This window comes from Stenella coeruleoalba (assembly GCF_951394435.1).
Source record: "Stenella coeruleoalba genome assembly, chromosome: 1".
NCBI classification, from domain to species: Eukaryota; Metazoa; Chordata; class Mammalia; order Artiodactyla; family Delphinidae; genus Stenella; species Stenella coeruleoalba.
The window spans coordinates 43837883-43858596 of NC_137169.1; the positions used below are offsets into that span (position 1 = coordinate 43837883).

Genomic DNA, 20714 nt, shown 5'->3' on the forward strand with positions numbered 1-20714 from the left:
TTAAATATTAGTTCATTTCTTCCCCAGGAACTTCAAGTATATGTGTGTTGGATCTTCTTTATTATTTTCTATATAAGCACTCAATCTTAGATTCCTTTTTACTTCTTCTTTCTTAAAATTTCTTTCTCTTGTTTATTTCTTGCATTTCTTCTCCTTACTAAATATTTGTTCAACTCTACTCTTCCTTGGGTACTTTGTAACTTAATTTTTGTTTGATATGATTTTGTCTTTTTCCTGAGTTTAATCATCTTTCTGTTGAAGGTGTTTTTTCACATCCTAACATGCTGATTAAGAAGATTTAATTCAGTTTAAAGTGCTGTGTTACAATTTTCTTCTGATTTGTTGTTGGTTTATGGGAAGAGTTTTTCTCAGCTGAAATGTGTAGATTTGCTTTTTAAAAAATTTCTTACAGTAGCTTTTTATGGAATTGGTTTGAATCTTTTTATTTATTGGCATTTAATTGACAGGGTTCCTAATTCAAAAGCACTCTTCTGTCAACTTAATGATGTGATGTTTCTTCAATGGGTGATGTGACTACTGGTCATGGTGGAGTGGAGAAGAGGTTGTTTTTCTTCTTTTCATTTTGTAGGATCCTGAATTTTACCCCTTTATTTTCGTCTTTTCTTCACCACCCAGGAATGCTGAAAACTGCGTAATATCTAGTTTTATCTACATTCTTTGTTGATTTGATGGTTTGGATCAGGAGGATACCATTATCCTCCAGACCCAAAGTCTATATATAGACTTTCTGAAATTATTACTTCAGTGGTAGCAAGGAAGAATTATATTAATATTAATTAATTAATTATATAACTGGTTAACTCCTTTTTCATCTTAGTTATTTTACGTGGTCTTTTCCCTGTCTTTTATTGTCTAATTCATTCTATATGAGTACTTAGAAGACGTGCATTCATGGTTATTTATTGGTTGTTTAAGAATTTCCATGCTAGCTAGTATTCAATTGCGGTCTCAACTGTAATATAGTTGTAGGGAGATGGTATTTGAATCTGGCCCCACCACTTAACTGGTTTGTTACATTTAACAATGTACATCACCTCTCTGGACCCACCACGTAGAAATGAGGTTGAGAAGAACTTTTACCTACTAGAATTATGATTGAATGAGATCAAGATCATAAAGCTCTTAAAACATTTAAGTGAAAATCTGTTGTTTCAAACACTGGACACGCTCTAAAAGCCTGTGCTTGAAGGTGAATGGTGAAACCTATTGGTAACATCCTTGTTTTCCAGGTTGCCGGAGGAGCCAATATGAGTCAGATTTCAGAAGCACTGAGCCGATACAGGAATAGGTCATGTTTTATGAAGGAAGCTCTCTACAAGCTCTTCGCAGAGACATTTGCAACGCAAGTAGCCATGCCTGCTATTTTAAAGGTAACTGCACCTCAGAAATGTAGTTTTTATTACTACTTATTATTTGGTTCAATTAAAGTTGTTCATCAGACACGATGAATACAGTTAACTTATATGCCTTATTCTATCGTGAGGCAAAGTGCCCTGACAGATAGAGGAGAATGGTGTTAGGCTTAAACTGCTAGAACATCTCTTGTTTTGAGCCTCTGAATCAATTAGAATCATTCAAATTTTTGAATTTGGTCTGAGCAGGGGATTCTAGAAGCATTGCACTATTTTGTCTAAAGCAGGACTTAATCTTTAAACATGAATTCACTTTGCCTAAACATTGTTTTATTTCTTTACTCTTTAAAATCTAAAATATGGTTTTCTGAAAGAAAACACAGTATCCCCAATAAGAACAGAACAAAATAACAATAATTGAAGGTAACCAAGTCTACCGTTTAGAGTCATTTTGTGAATAAAGTAAAATTACCAGTATCGATCGGGCCAACTTTGCTTTGGTTTACGGAAGAATGAATTTATTTTAAATGTAATTGGAAGTTTTAAGTGGTTTGGGAAGGAAAACTGCAATTATTTAAAATTAAATGTAACATAAAAATGAAGAGTCTTAAAGTCACCTTGTTTTTATCATTTGTAATTTTTTGTAGTTCCATAAAACTAGGGCTATTTCTGTACCATGGGAGATTAGATTTATTCATAACTTAAAAATGGTACTGTATAAAGGAAAAAACTGGGGATCTTTGTTTCCCATCTGTAAGGAGGAGGTTGAATTAGATGTTCTAAAAGTCCTTTTCATATCTAAGACCGTGTGATTTTTGATTTTGAAAATCATGTTTATTTTACTTCATACATGTTTATATTGTCGATGATGGCAATCCAGTGAAATCCTAAGAGCAGTTTAGCAATATAGAAAAAAGACATTTTCCATAGGAGAAGTGTATCCCAGGTCTGAGTTCATGTAGGTGTCAAAGTAAGGGGCTCTGGTCTCTTAACAGTTCATAAAATCATGGTTCATGTGTGTATCAGCAGACTGGTCTCTGAGTGGGTAAGGATGATTATCCCTATTCGATAGACAAAGCAGACCACGTCCCTGCATGTTAGAGCAGGTATGGTCTAAGCTTAGTATAACACCTTCATTTTACATTTGTTTCTAGGTCTTACGCAGTCTCTCTTCTAGTTGCCTTTCTAATGTTAGGGTTTTTTTTGTTGTTTGTGGCTGTGTTGCATGGCTTGTGGGATCCCAGATCCCCGACCAGGGATTGAACCCGGTCACAGCAGTGAAAGCACCAAATCCTAACCACTGGGCCACCAGGGAACTCCCTAATATTAGGTTTTACCACTTTTCAGATTATTTCAAATTCAGATTTCTTCCCCTTCTCTCAGTGGACTCATCCCACCTTTTTGTCCACTTTATGTTTTTTCTTATCACATTTCCCTTCCCTAGTAATTCCTCTCCATTCCACCCCTACCTCCATCTCCTATCCAGATCCCATCTGAGACCCTGCCTAAATGCGTTCTCTGAATGAAGCCTTTGACTTCCATACCAGAAATGATTGTTCCCTGCATAACCACCTTAGGCAGCACTTTATTTACACCTCTTTTTTGGTGCTTTTTTTCAGCTTCATGGTTTGACCTCCCTTACAGTGTTATTTGTTAACATACCTTATTTCTTTCATAAGGCCTTATGCTCAGGAGTAGGGTATAAGTGATTGATGTTATGTCCCCTGTAGTGCTTATCGTAATGTCTTGGGTGGATTGAGGCTCAATAAATGACTGTGAAGGCACAGATGATGAAACAGAGGTCCAGAGAAAGGAAGTGAGTTACCTAAAGTCACACAGCTAGTTAATGGCTACATTTGGATTGAAAGGTATTGCTGGTGTCCTAAAAAATAAATGCCGAGGAAGGGGGAAATCTGTTACTTTTTGTCCCAATAAGCAAATATTTTTGACAACTAACACAAAAATAAGACTGTGTAAAGAATGCTAATGTTGTCACATGCCACTAAAAACAAGTTCATCTTCAGCTTGTGGCTATAGGAATGAGGAATCATCCATTGGATTTGCCAGTGCAGTTCACAGCCAGTGCTTGTGCCCTCAACTTAACACGCCAGGACCTGGCCAGGGGGATGCCTGTTCGTCTGTTGTCAGAGGTTACCTGTCTACTTTTCAAGGCTCTGAAAAATTTCCCCCATTACCAGCAGGTAATTTGGTTTGAATATTTGACTGCTGCTTACTTGAGGACAAATATATGAAAAATATTTTTTATTTAGTTCTGATTTTTCATCCTGAGAGAGAGAGAAAGAGGGAGGAAGGGAGGGAGAGAGAAATAGGTAAGGAATTCATGTTTGTTATAGAAAAAATAAGAAATATAAATAAGTAATAGGGTTTAAAATTTTTAAATTGATCAGAAACCAGTTACCCAGAAACATCTACTATTAACACTTTAGCACATCCTATAGGCTTAACATCATGTGTGAAATTAAACTGAATTGAATCATAGACCTAAATATAAAAGCTAAATTAAAGGTCTAAATAATATAAAAGCTAAAAACTTCTAGAAGAAAACGTGATGTCAGAGTAAGCAAAGTTTCCTTAGGATACAAAAAGCATACATCATAAAAGAAAAATAACAAATTGGAATTCATCAAAGTTAGAAGCTTCTGCTCAAACACACACAGACATTAAAAAATGAAAAGGTAATCCAGGGCTGGGGAAAATGTTCATTTTATGTATATGACAGAGGACTTTTATCCAGAATGTGAAGAACTGTTTGCCTTGTGACACAAGACAAACAAACCAATTTTTTAAGAAGGCAAAAGATTTGAACAGATACTTCACCAAAGAAGATAGGCAGATGGTAAATGAGCACATGAAAAGATGCTCAGTATCTTTAGCCATCAGGGAAATGCAAATTAAAAGCACATTTGGATACCACTGCACACCTAGGTACCACTACACACCCCCTAGATTGATTGAAATAAAAAACTGACAATACCAAGTGTTGACAAGAGTGTAGAGAAACTGAAATTCTCATATACTGATGTTAAGATAAAATGGTAAAACCACCAGTTCGACAGTCTGGTAATTCCTTTGAAAGTTAGACATGAAAGTCCTCTTTCATGCTACGTAGTCATTTTACTCCTAGAGAAATGAAATCATATAACCATATAACGACTTATACACAAATGCTCATAATATCTTTATTCTTAATCCCCCCCAAACTGAAAACTTAATGTCCAGCGGCAGGTGAGTAGATAAACAAATTGTGATACATTCATATAAGGAAATACTACTTGGTGATACAAAGGAATGAAGTACTGATACATATACAACATGGATGAATCTCAAAAACATTATATGCTGAGCAAAATAAGCCAGACGCAAAAGAGTAGATACCATATGATTTTACTTATGTGAAATCTTAATAAAGGCTAATCTGTAACGACAGTATAATTTTCTGGGGCTGGAATTTTCAGGGTTGGGACTGAGTGGAAGGGGGCACAGTGGAACTCTTTGGGGTGATGGAAATATTTTTTATGTTGCTTGTGGTGGTGGTGGGTGGTATTGTTACACATCTTTATAAATTTGTCAAATCTAATTGAAGTGTGTACTTAAAATGGGAATCAATTTATTAAAAATACAAGGAAGGTGGTCTTCCCTTGTTTAAAAAAAAATCTGTATTTCCACTTTCTCTTGAAAAGTTAGATGATCCTTCTCAATTCAGTCTTAATTCCTGCATGGCAGTCATCAGTTAGAGCTGAGTAACAGCTGCCCCTATAGAAGGGTATGAATTCTCCAGTTTGCCATAATTCCTACCACTGCCCTATTGTTTCGTACTCTGCTTTCTTCACTTGTTTATGTTACTGCCTAGTTCCTGCTGGCATTTCAGGTTTGCTATCCCTGCCTCATACACTGCTGTCATGGCAGTGCATGTCACTGGCCTACTCATGGCCTTTCAAAGAGCTGTTATATTTTTCTATTCCTAAAGCTTTCCTAGAAGGCCTTTTCTCTTTCTTTCCTATCTTTAAAGACATAGTTCAATCCCTACCAATCATAGGTAGAAAGTAGAAGCTCTATCACAGAATTAGTTATGAGATCTGGTAAAGGCATTTATCATTCAGTAGATGGGCCAGACTTCCGGTAATTGATTTGGACTGACACACAGGCAGGCAACTCTCCACATAGATCCTTCTAGGGTTCAGGGAGAAGGGAGACTTCCTCTTTGCCAAAAAAGGGAAAGATTGTTCTTTAGGCAAAGGTGAATGTTACAGAGTTTAATAGTAAGATTAAATGAAGAACTTGGAGAGGACCAGGTACACGACGAGCTCTCAATAAGAAAAGCTTATTAGTAGCACCTTCCAAATGTTTAATTAGAATCTTTATTTAGAATGAGTATACATTTGCTCAGAATTACTTTTCTTTATTCCGTTAAGTTACAGAAGAATTGCCTTCTCTCCTTAACCAATTCCAGGATTCTTGTGGATGTTCCATTTGACAGGCAAGTATAAAATTGGATTATCTGATTTTGGGGTGTTGACCAGTGTTACTCTGAGCATTGTTGGCTTTTGGTTGTTAGCCTAGCAAGGGTCTGATTAAGGCTGGGATAAAGTGTTTGGGGAGAATGTTCTGTTGAGATTTTTCCACAGAGGTGTTCGGAAGTACTATACTTGCAAGTGTTGTCTCCCAAAGTGTGATTCCAGTTTAGGGCAGTGGGTGGTAAGAACATGGGCTCCAGAGAGTAAAACATCGAATCAAGTCCTAGCCCTTTCATTATCTTTGTGCGTAAGTTTCCTCATTTTTAAAATAGTGACTCTTAGGAGGATTAGATATGATGTTTGTAAGGTACTTATCACAGTGCCTAGCATAAGAGTGCAGACTGTTCTAAATATTAACCATTCTTTTTGTTATTATTTTATTGATAATGCTTTTTTTTAAAAAAAAAAACACACACACAAAACATCATTGTAGACTCCAGAGGGGTTCCTCTTGAGGCCATTGTAATCTCTCAGATTCATGAGTTCCAAAACATTAATAATCGTTGCCATTAATAATAGTTGCTGCCAACAGGAAAATTAGCCACAGCCTGATATGAACAAAGCCCATGATTTATGCATGCAAGGCTGTAGGCTAAGCCATTCTCAAATCTAATTAAAGTGTGTACTTAACATGAGAGTTGACTTTTAAAAGTACAGTAGGGGGAAGGTGGTCTTCCTCATTAAAAAAAAAAAAAATCTGTATTTTCACTTTCTTTTGACAAGTTGGAAGCTCTTTTTCAACTAGCCTTCATTCCTGTATAGCAGTCATCTGTTGGAGCTGAGTAAAAGCCGTGAATAAAGGGCCATGAATTCTGTCTAGCTGAGTGATTTGTTTGCTGTGGCATTTTAGCACTGTCTGCGATTCAGATTATAAATTACTACCTCTTGGGAACTTATTTCCTTTTCCGGACCCATCATAGTTGAAACTGCTAAAAATAAGTCTTTTTTAGGTCTGTCAATCTTTGAATCTTGTGCATTTTGCTCACATTCTTTTTTTTATCGCCATGCCTCGTGGCTTTTGGGATCTTAGTTCCTGACAAGGGATCGAACCTGGGCTCTTGGCAGTGAAAACGCATAGTCCTAACCACTGGCCTGCTGTGCAGTTCCCACTCACGTTCTTTTTTGCATGCTCTCCTTTTCCTCTTCTGATTTTCTCTTCTTTTTGCCAAATGCTCTTTGCTTTCATGGCGGAGGCTTTACAAGTCCAAGACTATTTTTGTTAAACAAGATTTGTTGGGGAGGCTAACTGATTTCTTCACTTCTCATGTAGTTTCACAAACTTTATTGTGAGAAAAATACTGTTTTTTAGGTTCGATGCTGCCAAATTTGTTATGAGATGGCTCTGTAAGCATGAAAACCCCAAGATGCAAACAATGGCAGTGAGCATAACCTCTATTCTAGCCCTGCAGGTATGTGATCGCTAAATGCAAAATTTCTCTCTCCCTAGTCTTGGTGGAGCTTTGATGGAGGTCTAACATTTCACTTTCGGCTTTTTGTTTGTTTATAGCTCTCACCTGAGCAAACTGCGCAACTTAAAGAAGAGCTCTTCATGGCAGTTAAGGTAGGTTAATTGTCACTTTTATAACTTTTTTTTTCAGTAAAAGTAATTTGTGAACATAGTTTACAAAATTAAATCATTTTAAAAGCTTATAAAATGAACAATCTGTAAGACCTGCTACCCAGAAGAAACTATTCTGTACTCATATAGCTATTTCTTCTCCATCTCTCTAAATAAAATGCTTGTAATTGTGGTTTCAGTCTGTCATACAGAGTGAAGTAAGTCAGAAAGAGAAAAACAAATATCGTATATTAAAGCATACATGTGGAATCTAGAAAAATGGTACAGATGGACCTATTTCCAGGGCAGGAATAGAGACGCAGACATAGAGAACAGATATGTGGACATGAGGGGACGGGGAGGGTGGGACGAATTGGGAGATTAGGATTGACATAAATACACTACCATGTGTAAAATAGATAGCTAGTGGGAACCTGCTGTATAGCACAGGGAGCTGTCAGCTTGGTGCTCTGTGATGACCTAGATGGGTGGGATGGCCGGGGAGGGGGGCGTGGGAGGGAGGTCCAAGAGGGAGGGGATATATGTATACATATAGCTGATTCACTTCGTTGTACAGCAGAAACTAACAAAACTGTAAAGCAACTATACTCGAATTAAAAAAAAAGATTGATCAGTTTTAGATGTTATCTTGTGATTCTGCTGGTATGGTAAATAAGAATTTGGCTCTCCTACATACATCTATACAAATTACCTCCTTTCCCAACCCCCAATAAATTTATATTACAAGTTTTAATAAATCAATGTCTACATTATGATTATGCTAACATTGATTATGAAAAAATGTACATCATTGTTTTATTTTGCACTTCTCTTATTCTGAGGTGAGGCTTGAGCCTTTTTCTTTTTTTGGAAGAGGCATTTATAATTTCTGTGAATTGTCTGTTCATGGCCTTTAGTTTTTCTTTAGGGCTGCTGGCTTTTTTCTAATTTATAGGATTCCTTTATGTTTATAGGATGCATGTAATTTTCCCCCAGTTGGCTGTTAGTCTGTTTTTACTTTATTTATGGCATGATTTGGTACGCAGTAAATTTTTAAAAAAAATTTTATATTGTTGAATTTATTCTTTTCTTTTTTTTTTAAAGGAGAAATTTTTGTCATTGGGTTTTTAAAAACTATTTACGTATTTTGGCTACAAAGGGTCTTAGTTGCGGCACGCTGGATCTTTGTGCGGCACATGAACTTCTTAGTTGCGACGTGCATGCAGGATCTAGTTCCCTGACCAGGGATCGTCCTTGCTTAGCTGCCTTGTCCTTTTTTTCTTTTGGTCTCTTTTACATATTACCTTTGTATGGAGTCTTCCCTCTCCCACCTTTTCTAAAGAAAATTCTTAGGCTTTTATGTGTTTCCTTCAGAGCATTTACCAAAACTAAAAATTATTTTATTTAGTTGAGATAAACTGTTTTTTTTAATCTGTCACTCTTATCTGAATATGTGCCTGACTTCCAAAAGGTGTTGGCTAAACATTCTCAATATGTGAATAATGGAATAGCTGATATGTACTTGATTATGAGGTTTATTAACAAGCACCAAGAACTAGATTAAGTGCGTGATAAACTTTAATATTTTTTCCTCACAAAAACCCTAAAAAATAGGTGTAAGTCATTTTATAGAGAGAAAGTGGGTCACAGGGCTTTTAAGTGGTAGGACTTGGGTTTAGAACCGAGGTTTGATTCTAAAGCTTTTCTTAACCATTGCTTTCCTTATACTGGAATTGAGTCAGTCACTAGGGCATCTTACTCCCTGTCTCTTTGTTTTTTAGGAACTTCTAGCAATAGTAAAACAAAAGACTACTGAGAATTTAGATGACGTCACCTTCTTGTTTACTTTGAAAGCACTTTGGAATCTTACAGATGAATCTCCAGCTGCCTGCAAGCACGTTATTGAAAATCAAGGATTGGCGATCTTCATCCAAGTCTTGGAGGTGGGAAGACAGGATTGAGTTTATGTGTAAAGTCCTTTTTAAAAATATTTATTTATTTATTTAATTTATTTATTTTGGCTGCTCCTGGTCTTAGTTGTGGCATGCGGACTTCTTAGTTGCAGCATGCAGACTCTTAGTTGCAGCATGAGGGCTTCTTAGTTGTGGCATGCAGACTCTTAGTTGTGACATGCATGCGGGATCTAGTTCCCCGACCAGGGATTGAACCTGGGCCCCCTGCACTGGGAGTGTGGAGTCTCACCCACTGGACCACCAGGGAAGTCCCTGTAAAGTTCTTTTCTTCATGATAAAGTAACCTGTATATTCTTTTCACAGACTTTTTCAGAGTCAACAATACAAAGCAAAGTACTTGGTCTTTTGGTAAGGTGAATTGTTTTGAGTTAATTCTAATTACTTAAAAAAATAGAAAGCTCACGCTCATGTAGTACCTACTATGTGCTAGGCACTTTTGTAAGCAGTTTATGTGCATTAACTCGTTTAATCTTCACACTATCCCTATAAAGTAAATACCATTATATATGAGTCATCTATTGCTGTAAACACACTACAGCTTAAAACAGCATCCATTTTATTCACTTATGAATCTGTGGGTCTAGAGTTTGAACTCAGCAAAGCTGTACAGTTCTTCTGCTGGTCTCTGTGGAGTTATTCATGACGCTGCAGTCATCTGGTGGCTCAGCTAGACCTAGATGCTCTAGGATGGCCTGACTCTCAGCTCTGACCGTTGGTACAGGTTGTTAGCTGGGCCTTGTGTCTCCATGAGCTTCTTCACTTGGCAGTTTCTGGGCAGCAATAGAAGGCAAGTGCACTGTACAAGTGCTTCTTAAACCTCTGCTTAGATCAGATTTTCTAATGTCTCACAGGTCAAAGTAGATTACGAGACCCGGGGTGTTTTCCAACAACCACTTTGCCACTTGTTTGACACCAACTGGGTGTCCTACAGTTCGATTCAGTTCACTTCTGCCACTAGCTATCCAGAGTTAGCATCAGGTCCCACAAATTAAAAAGCTCAGTCCCACAAGTCTGCCTCCGCTTTAGTTGCCAACTGTTAAGCCCAGGCCACCCCTACTTCTGACTGACTGACTTTAAATTGGGGGTTTCCACGACCCCCTCCTCAGGTTGATAATTTGCTAGAATGGCTCACAGAACTGGGGAAGGCACTTTATTTGCTATTTTCAGTTTATTACAGGATACAACTCAGAAACAGTCATATAGAAGAGATATGTAGGGCAAGGAAGGAGGGATGTGTGCAGAGCTTCCATGCCCTCCCTGGATACACCACCTTCCCAGCACCTTGATGTGTTCACCAACCCAGAAACTCTCCAAACCCCATTATTTAGGGGTATTTATGTGGGGGTGGGGGTCTCATCACACAGGCATGATTGATTATTAATTCAATCTTTAGCCTCTCTCCTCTCCCGCTGAGGTTGGGGGCATGGGGTTGAAAGTTCCAGGCTTCTAATCAAGGTTTGGTCTTTCTGGCATCCAGCCCCCATCCAGAAGCTATCTAGGTGCCTGCCAAGAGTCACCTCATTAGAACAAAGATGCTCGCTCCAATCACTCCAGAAATTCCAAGGGATTTGAGAGCTCTGAGTCAGGAACTAGGGACAAAGACCAGGTATTTCCTAGGCCTACGGATAAGCCCAGATTAAAGGAGGTGGCCACCCCTTGATGGGAAGAGCAGTCACATTGTTAAAGGGCATATACACAGGGATAGGGAAATTGCGTTATGTTCTGCACTCTCCCATACATCGTTGTCTACATTTTATAGATACTCAGTCTGAGGCACAGAAGTGCCATTTACCCTATGTTACCTAGATAGTAAGAGGCAGAATCAGAACTCAAACTCAGGCAGTCTGGCTCCAGACCCTCTGATAGTAGCCACTTTACCCTACTTCCTCTTTAACAATTGAATTAAGTTTTTAGAAATATCTTTGTTTATACTTTTATACTACCTCCCAATCAGCATATTTGTTATTGAGAGATTTCTTTGTTTCCTAAAGATAAAGGTGAAGATTTACAAAAAGTAACGAAGACATACTACTGTATGCCCCTGCAGTTTGCTGTGCTGGTGCTTCGGAAGACACAGATACACGAAACATAGCAAGCTGGTAGTACTAATAATGTTGGGAGGTGGTGTCAGACATGTATGCAAATACCTCTCTAATTCATGATTGACTGTGGTAAGTGCTGGAAAAGAGGCACAAAGTCCAGTGGGAGCCTTTGATTCTAGATCATGAACTCATTGAAAGCAGGGACTGTGTCTTTCCCTTTGTATCCCTAACACATACAGGACTTGGGACAGAGCAGGTGTGAAAGGCTTCATAGAGAGGAATACATGATTAGTATTGGAAACCTGGAAGGTACAGAAAAGTAGAAGTAAGGAACAAAGGTCATTTTGGGCTAAGAAAGAATGAGAAAATGTAATCATTTGAGGGACACCGTAATATAGAGTATCTGGAATTTTGGGAGAAGGTGGGAAGAAGAAAAACAATGGGAGATAAGGCCAGAAGGGTGGATTGAAGCCTCATAGATCTATACAATGCTAAGTATCCTTCTTTTTATCCTTTTGAGAGCCTCTCAGAATACTGAGGGTTAGGGAGGTTGTTCCTTTTCCTTCCTTTTTCTGTATGAGGAAGACCCACATTCTCCTGTAGCTCCCATTCAGTATTTTATTCCATAGACTCTTGGGAAGAAAAGGCTAATATAAAAGCCTCTGCCAAGATTAAAGAGGAACTTGGGACTCAACTGAGGTGTCCCTTTCAGTTTTGCTAAGGATCCTATCTATCATCTTGTCTCTTCTTGTTTGGGGCTGCCCATCTGATAGACTCAATGCTGGTCATGCTGTTGACTAATTGTGTAGCTGGCCCAGGGAAGAAGGGCAGGGGGTCTAAAAACAGTGCAATTTCTGCTGAAGTCATGCTGTTAGCAAGAGGGGTATAGCTAGTCTTGGGAAAAGGGGGCAGGGTGGGTCTCAAAACAGTACAGTTTTCTGCAGAGTGCCTTATGCCTTTCTCAACATACTAAGTCTATAGGGTATACTTTTCTGAAAGCTGCTTTAGAAGGAGCAGTAACTGCTGTGGTCGCTTTGACTGTGTGTTTATCCTCTAAACCTTTGTTTTTTCATCTGTGTAGTGGACAGACCCTAAGTGACCAACCCCCAGTGATTATAGTTTTTTTGGTGTTCATGTCTTTGTGTAATCTCCTTCCCTAGAGTCTGGGCAGGACCTGTGCCTTGCTTCTAACTAACTAACTAAAGATAATAGGATATCACTCCTGTGATTATATGACAATATGTATAAAATCCTTCTTCCTAGCAGACACTCTAGAGAAGTGAGTGGTTGGAGAAGGGAGAAGCCCACATAGCAAAAAAAAAAAACTATGGGCAGCTTCTGGGAGCTGAGGGTGACCTCCAGCAAGAAGCCCTCCTTCCTGCAGCCACAGGGGAATGAATTCTGCCAACGGTTTGAGTGAGCTTGGAATTGAGTGAGCTTCACCTCACCCATTGAAGCCTCCAGATGAGAATGCAGCCCAGCCAGCCCTTTGATTGCAGGCTCGTGAGACCCAGCTAAGCGAGGCCCACAGAAAGTGGGAGAGGAAAAATGTATGTTGTTTTAAGCCACCAAGTTTGTGTTAATTTGTTACACACATAGAAAACTAATACAGTACATAACGAAAATACTTCCTGCCTTTCATTGTTACTGTTAAACTTAAAGCTAATGTAACATATAGTGGGCCCCCAGGAATGTTAAGTTTTTTAGTCAGACCTGGATTTGTATTCTAGTCCAACCAGTTACTAGCAGTGTGAACCTGACAAGTCAGTCTTGCTGAGTGTCGCATTTCTTTGTAGGACTATTAAAGATTAAGTGCGATAAGGCAGATAAAAAGACATTTCAGTCTCTCTAGCTCAGTGCCTGGCACTTAGTAAGTGCTTACTCAATGATTTGTTATTCCTGATCATCCTCATCATCAAGGGGGTGGGATTGTAGGTGTTAGGCTAAGTCAGAGGGAGGAGGATGGGACTAAGTGTTCTTGTATGTATATGAGCTGAGCAGTAGGAGAGGGAGAGGAACCAGTTCCTGATTCTCCCCTCCTTTCCTGTCCCTGATATTCTCTGCTCCATCTGACCCATAGAACAACATAGCTGAAGTCAGAGAACTCTCTTCCAAGCTGATGACTGAAGATGTGGTAAAGCATGTCAGCAGCTTGCTGCATAGTAAGGAATTGGAAGTCAGCTATTTAGCTGCAGGCATCATAGCCCACCTGACGTCTGACAAACAGCCCTGGATATCCCATGACCTCCAGAGGAGAGCACTCCTCCAGGATCTGGTATGAGAACCATTGCTCTTTACAAAATCCAGAGTCATCTCTTCTTGCAGAAAACTTATTTTTCTGGATCATAAGAATTTTTGAAATATGTGTTCATTGTAGAAAATGGGAAAGAGAGAGAAAAATATAAAGAAAACATTATAACTCACCCACACCTTAACCACCCAAAGCTAATCTCTATTAACATTTTGTTGCATTCCTTCTGGTAACTTTCCTTCTATAAAAGTTATACATGCAAACCGTTTATATGGCTTATTCTAATTCTCTTTCCCACTCTCAGCTCTTTTTAAAGCTATTTCTTTTGGTGTGTACCTCCATATCGCTAACATATGTTGTTATTTCTTGACTTTGTAGTTAAAGACATTATCAATTTATTTTCCCACTTTGGAAAATGAAGATTCTTTTTCTCTTTGTCCCAATGCACACCCTTTCCTATACTCCAAGTGTACATCTCCTTTCAGTACATTCAAGCACATCCTGTCTACTTCAGCTTCTCGGAGACTACTTTCCCAAGCCTTCTGTTTTTTTTTCCATCTGATTTCCTTTTTGTATATCTGTTAGACCACTGTCATCCCAGGATATTCATTTACTATCATTCTGGAGATCCTCTTTGCTCTCTGTGTTGGATTCCCTGTTTCATGGATTGCATACCTTCCTATTTTTTGGTGTACTCCCTCATTCTCTTGCGTCATATCCTCCAGTAGCTTCCTAAGAGATATATGAAAAAGAAAATTTGAAACCTTTTATGTTTGAAAAGGCCTTTATTTTACATTCACATTTAGTTGATCAAATGGCTAGGTATAAAAGTTAAGTTTTGAAATATTTTCACAATTTCTAAGTCATTGCTCCATTGTCTTTTATTTCTCTGTATCACTGTTGAGAAGTCCTGTGCCATTTTTCTTTGGAAGCTTTAAGACCTTTGTCTTCAGTGTTTGGAAATCACAGTGATGTGCCTTGATGTGGGTTCATTTTCATCTGTTCCATTGGCTACTTACTGCTCTGGAAGCTCATTTCCTTCAATTCTGGGAAATTTCTTTCTCTCCGTCTCGCCCCTCCATCCCTCCTTTTTCTTTCCTCTTTTTTCTCCCTGCTTCCCTCTCTTCCTTTTTTTTTTGGCTGCATTGGGTCTTTGTTGCTGCACATGGGCTTTCTCAAATTGCAGCGAGCCAGGACTACTCTTTGTTGTGGTGCACAGATTTCTCATTGCAGTGGCTTCTCTTGTTGTGGAGCACGGGCTCTAGGCATGTGGGCTTCAGTAGTTGCAGCACATGGGCTCAGTAGTTGTGGCTCGTGGGCCCTAGAGTGCAGGCTCAGTAGTTGTGGTGCACGGGCTTAGTTGCTCTGCGGCATGTGGGATCTTCCCGGACCAGGGCTTAAACCTGTGTCCCCTGCATTGGCAGGTGGATTCTTAACCACTGCACCACCAGGGAAGTCCCATCCCTCCCTTCCTTAATTTCTATTCTTCTGATTGAAGATTATAAGGTCGGCTTCCAACAGGCTAAACACCCACTAGAGGAAGAAAGTTGGGGGGTAAAGGAGACTCAGCATTTAGTATTTAGATTTTTCACTTTAGCCCCTCATTTTTAGCGTGGTACTCCCAACCTCAGCTGTTCATGGGATTGCCCAGTCCAGAAATTTTTGTAAGCGGTGGTAGAGGAGATCTTGAAGTCTTGATTCTTTGGTACTTTCAACCAATCCTCCTATTTTCAACCCCACCTCTAATCTCACTTCCTGAAGTAATACTTTTGCCAAATATTTAAGTCTCTTGGGTGTTCTGTTCAAAATGGTTTGTTTTTTTAACCTTCCCCATGCTAGATCTATTAAATTAGTTACCATTTTTCTTCTGCTTTCTTCTATGTGTATTTGTCTTCTTTTAAACCGTTTGTATCATTCTGTTCGTGGGATTTAAGGGAGGAGTGGGTGCATGCTCAATCTTCCATCATTAAACAGGAGCCCCTTTTTATTGCATTGTTTTCCACATGACTTTGTTTATATTCTACATATATAATGCTTATCTAATTGATAGTTGGCAGGTTAGGTATCCTAAATTTGCGTAATCAGTCCCATATTTTGAAAACTTATGTTGTTTCATATATATGTAATTATAAATGACATGAAACAATACCAGAATCTTGATATGTCTTTTTGTACAGTATACAACCATCCAGAATTGGCCAAGTTCAAGTTGTAAGATGACAGCATTGGTGACCTACAGGTAATTTCATGATGGTATAGTGCTTTTCTTAAAGCTTGTCCTCAGTCTACTCACTATGTAGAGGCCATGGTACAGTGATAAAATATTAGAATAAAATAGCATGTGTTCAAATCCTGTTTCTTTGTGATATTGGGAAAATCACTTTTAGAAAATCTCTGAGACTCAGTTTTTGTCATCTGTAAAATGAGGCTGGCAGTGTGCAAGATTGAGGGTGGAATCAGATATTGAATGTATAATGTCTCACACAGAGTATAATTTCTTAAATGCTGGTTCTGATTATATGCTCAGCAGTACATCTGTCTTGGTGAGGAATTGACCCTGGGGGGAAAATGTTGAAAATTATTATTATATCCCTGATGTTAGCTTGAGTTCTGAAGAAACATCTTCTTTGTACTTATTTAGATCCTTCAAGGCATTTTTCCCACTCCTTGGCAACATCTCTCGACCAGAAGTTCAGCTCTGGGCACTATGGGCCATGTATCATGTCTGCAGTAAAAACCGTATGTAATTAAAAAGAATAGTTTTCCAGCTATTTTTCTGTATAAGGATTAAGTTCAAGATGGAATTTTGAAAAATTGTTCACCTATGTCCTGATTCTAACACTTTTAAAAAAGCAACTGAAAAGCATTTGTATTAGTATAAAAAATGCTACAGAATTATAATTGAGGGTGTTTGTCAAGCGATATAGAAAGTGAAAGTTTGCTCCCACTCCTATTCCCCATAGGCAAGCACTGTCCATAAGTTGATAACTATAACTATACTTCCAGATACTTTTCTGTATACATGCTATAGTTAGTATATACTCTATGTGAATAGGATAATGTTTTTAGACAAAATGGGCTCATTCTGTGCATACTATCCTATAGCTTGCTGTTTTTCACTCAGTAGTTTATCATGAATGCTATTCTTCCTATAGTAATACATAGATTTGCCTCTTTGTAATGGTTTGAGGGAGGCTGGGGGGCCAGATGTCAGGAGTTGGTCCCAGGCAGCTTAAATGTTTTTCCATGTTTTGCTGTTTTAAATTCCCCTTGGGAATTCTTGGCTTTTATTCTTTTTTTTTTTTAAATATTTATTTATTTATTTGGTTGCGCCAGGTCTTAGTTGTGGCTTGTGGGCTCCTTAGTTGCAGCACATGGGATCCTTAGTTGTGGCAGGTGGGCTCTTTAGTTGTGGCTCCAGGGCTCCTTAGTTGTGCCTTGCCAGCTCCTTAGTTGTGGCATGCATGTGGGATCTAGTTCCCTGACCAGGGGTTGAACCCAGGCCCCCTGCATTGGGAGCGTGGAGTCTTATCCACTGCACCACCAGGGAAGTCCCTTGGCTTTTATTCTTTGTTAAGCATTATTATTAAAATTTTTGCTTTTATTATAAAAGAAATATAGGCTATAATTTTATACTAAAATACCTAAGATACAACTTTTAGAATTAAAGTTTTAACTATCAAAAGCATAAGCTATCTCAGAATGGCTTTAACAAGTATTGAGGCCTATATGCAAAAAAAACTATAGGAAATAATTTAAAAGCCTGAAATAATTGTGAGACATACTATACTCAGTTCTTTTCAATTCACGGATATAATACAATTCAAGTGAATGAGTAAGAGTTGAGGAATCTGCAAATTATTTTAAAGTTAAAGTGGCAGGATAAACAGGAAAGAACTGACTGAGAAAAATGGTTTTTAGGAGCTTACCCTAATACTTCTCTTTATTTATTTATTTATGTTTGGCTGTGCCTGTGGCGTGCAGAATCTTAATTCCCAGACCAGGGATCAAACCCTGGCACCCCTTGCAGTGGAAGCGTGGGGTCCTAACCACTGGACCACCAGAGAAGTCTCTAACACTTCTCTTTAAATGGTACTGGCATATGAATAGATGGAGGCAGATCAATCAGTTTGAATGGCACTGAAACAGACTCTAGTATATTCAATTACAACAGTAGTAACTGTAACAACAACTACAATTTAGTTGAGTATTTATATTTACTGTGTGCCAAGCAGTGTTGTAAGCTATTTATGTGTAACTTATTTAATCTTCACAACAGGTAGAACAGGTAGCATTTTATTGTATTTATTGTTACAGATGAGAAAACGAGGCATAGAGAAGTAAAGTAACTTGCCCAAAGTTAAAGTAGCCTGCACCGGCAGAGATAGGGTTCTAACCTAGTGATCTGACTCCAGATCACCACTATTGATTAGATTGCTCTGTATTTCTTTGCTATATGATGTAACAATTTATTTAACATTGTTTCCAGTCTTTTCTATTACAATACAAACACTGGTTCAATGAATAATGACATTCTCTCTCTCACTCTCACTCACACACATACTATATATTTAGGAAAGATGAACATGTGTGCTAATTAAGAGGACAGACCCCAGAATCAGACTATTTGTACTTTTCTCCCATTTACTAGCTGTGGGAGCTTGAGCAAGTTACTGAACCCCTCTGTGCTCCAGTTTCCTCATCTGTAAAATGGGGATTAAAGTACCTATTTCATAGGGCTGTTATGAGAATTAAATGAGGTAACATTTGCAAAGCATTTAAGCATTGCTTGGCTCATAGTACGAGCATTTGTACATAGCACAGTATTAGTACAAGCGTAGTGCATACCATTTGTTAAAAGAAAAGACATCACTTTGCAAGCATAATCTGCAGAATACTTTTAGAATTACTGAGTCGAAGTGTTATGAATGCTTGTTTTGGTAGGTATTGCTAAACTGTCATCCAGATAATTGATTACCAGTTTGCATTCCCATCAGTAATATATTGGAGCTTCCAGTTTACTTTTATTCTTGCAAAAAGGTTTAGTTGAATTTTTTTGGGGGGGGGATACACGGGCTTCTCACTGTTGCGGCCTCTCCCGTTGCGGAGCACAGGCTCCGGATGCGCAGGCTCAGTGGCCATGGCTCACGGGCCTAGACACTCCGCGGCATGTGGGATCTTCCCGGACCGGGGCACGAACCCGTGTCCCCTGCATCAGCAGGCGGACCCTCAACCACTGCGCCACCAGGGAAGCCCTAGTTGAATTTTTTTTTTTTTTTTTGCGATACGCGGGCCTCTCACTGCTGTGGCCTCTCCCATTGAGGAGCACAGGCTCCGGATGCGCAGGCCCAGTGGCCACGGCTCATGGGCCCAGCCGCTCCGCGGCACGCGGGATCCTCCTGGACCGGGGGGCACGAACCCATGTCCCTTGCATCGGCAGGCGTACTCTCAACCACTGTGCCACCAGGGAAGCCGTAGTTGAATTTTTTGATCTTTGTCAATCTAAGGTGAAAGAGAGTCTCAGATGATGTTTATTTTGAGTAAGGTGAACTGTCTTATATTTGAATTGTCTGTTGATTTCCATTGCTCACTTTTTGTTTACTGATTCTTGGTCTTTTTCTTTTTAATTTGAAGGAACTCTTGCAAATACTTTTTCCCAGTTTATTGTCTTGATTTTATTCATTGTTTTTACAAGTCAATATTTTGTTATATGGCCTCTGGGTTTCGGGTCATGATTATACCTTACAAAATTGATGAAAATTTTCAGCCATTTTCTTTTAAAATATTACCCTCCACCTATTCTCTCTATTCCTTTCTTGTAACATCTATCAGCAGTATCTTATACCTTCTCTGAATCTGTCCTACCATTTAAAAACAAATGTTTCCATGTCTTTGTTTCTTTTTACTGCATTCTTGGTAATTGCCTTAGATGTGTTTTTGGATCATTGTTTCTGTGTCTAATAGACTCTTGGACTGATTAAGAGAATCCCTTCAGACTGAGTTGTGCACATGTCCCTTCAGTACAGCTTTGTATTTGCTTCTGTCAAGTGCTCTAGAGGTTTCCCTGGGACTGGACTAATTCTTATATTAATTTCTCAGCTCAAGGGTTCCCAGAACATTTAGGGTAATATAAATTCAAACCCTATACCAACTTGGGACTGGTTATAAATTCTCAGGAAAGACTTCTCCCAGGAGTCAGGCTAAATGCAGATGTTTCATTGTCTTATCCGTTGTCTTGCCCTTTGAGGGGCCAGCTTTATGCATTGATTTTGCTTCTGACTTCCTAAGTTAAAATCTAAATTCCTAGATTACCGAAACTGACGGTCCCTTTCTGCCCGACGATAGTTACAGGTTAGGTTACACGAGCTTTAGGTGCTTTTTGCTCTTTGTGTCTGACTCCTGGACAATTCCTTTCCTTTGTGCACTCAACTATGAATTAAAAAATTTTTTCAATTATACTGTATCCAGCTCTGGTGTTTTTAGGTTGTCTAGCTCAACATATTGCCTGAACCTGAAATTTGTATCATTTTTTTAATAAAAGATGTTCTTATCCTTTTAGCTAGGATTAGAGACATTTGAAGCCTAGAGTTGTCCAGAAGTAAACATAATAAAATAATCATCCATTATCTCATTACACAAGCCAAGCATTACCTGGCATATTTCTTCTAAATTGACACAGTTTATCTGTTAATTCCTGTGTCAAAGGGCTTAAAACTTTGTACTCTTTCTTCAAAATGGTGAATGTGGTAATTTGGGAATATTTAAGATGCCAACTTGTCCGTCAGGTTTCTTCGCTTGATTTTCTTTCAGCCAGCAAATACTGCAAAATGTTAGTCGAAGAAGAAGGACTGCAGCTTTTGTGTGACATCCAGAAGCACAGTGAGGCAGACCCCCAAGCACAGCACATTGCAGCCTCCCTTCTAGATGACTTCAGAATGCATTTCATGAATTATCAGAGACCCCCTCTCTGCTGAATGCCCTT

At 38.8% G+C, this 20714-nt stretch overlaps 1 protein-coding gene across 1 annotated transcript in view; it reads left to right on the top strand.

Moving 5' to 3' along the window:
* The window catches only part of ZYG11A (zyg-11 family member A, cell cycle regulator), a gene marked incomplete at its 3' end in the record, with an annotated part of 56209 nt that extends 35503 nt beyond the window's left edge, over positions 1 to 20706 (top strand). Inside the window, exons 4-14 of the mRNA XM_079933807.1 lie at positions 1251 to 1391; positions 3398 to 3574; positions 5807 to 5871; positions 7218 to 7317; positions 7416 to 7469; positions 9248 to 9409; positions 9743 to 9787; positions 13562 to 13756; positions 15910 to 15971; positions 16374 to 16471; positions 20543 to 20706. Coding sequence (XP_079789933.1) covers positions 1251 to 1391; positions 3398 to 3574; positions 5807 to 5871; positions 7218 to 7317; positions 7416 to 7469; positions 9248 to 9409; positions 9743 to 9787; positions 13562 to 13756; positions 15910 to 15971; positions 16374 to 16471; positions 20543 to 20706 — 1263 coding nt within the window. The remainder of the gene's footprint in view (positions 1 to 1250; positions 1392 to 3397; positions 3575 to 5806; positions 5872 to 7217; positions 7318 to 7415; positions 7470 to 9247; positions 9410 to 9742; positions 9788 to 13561; positions 13757 to 15909; positions 15972 to 16373; positions 16472 to 20542) is intronic.
* Between the last annotated feature and the right edge of the window lie 8 nt (positions 20707 to 20714).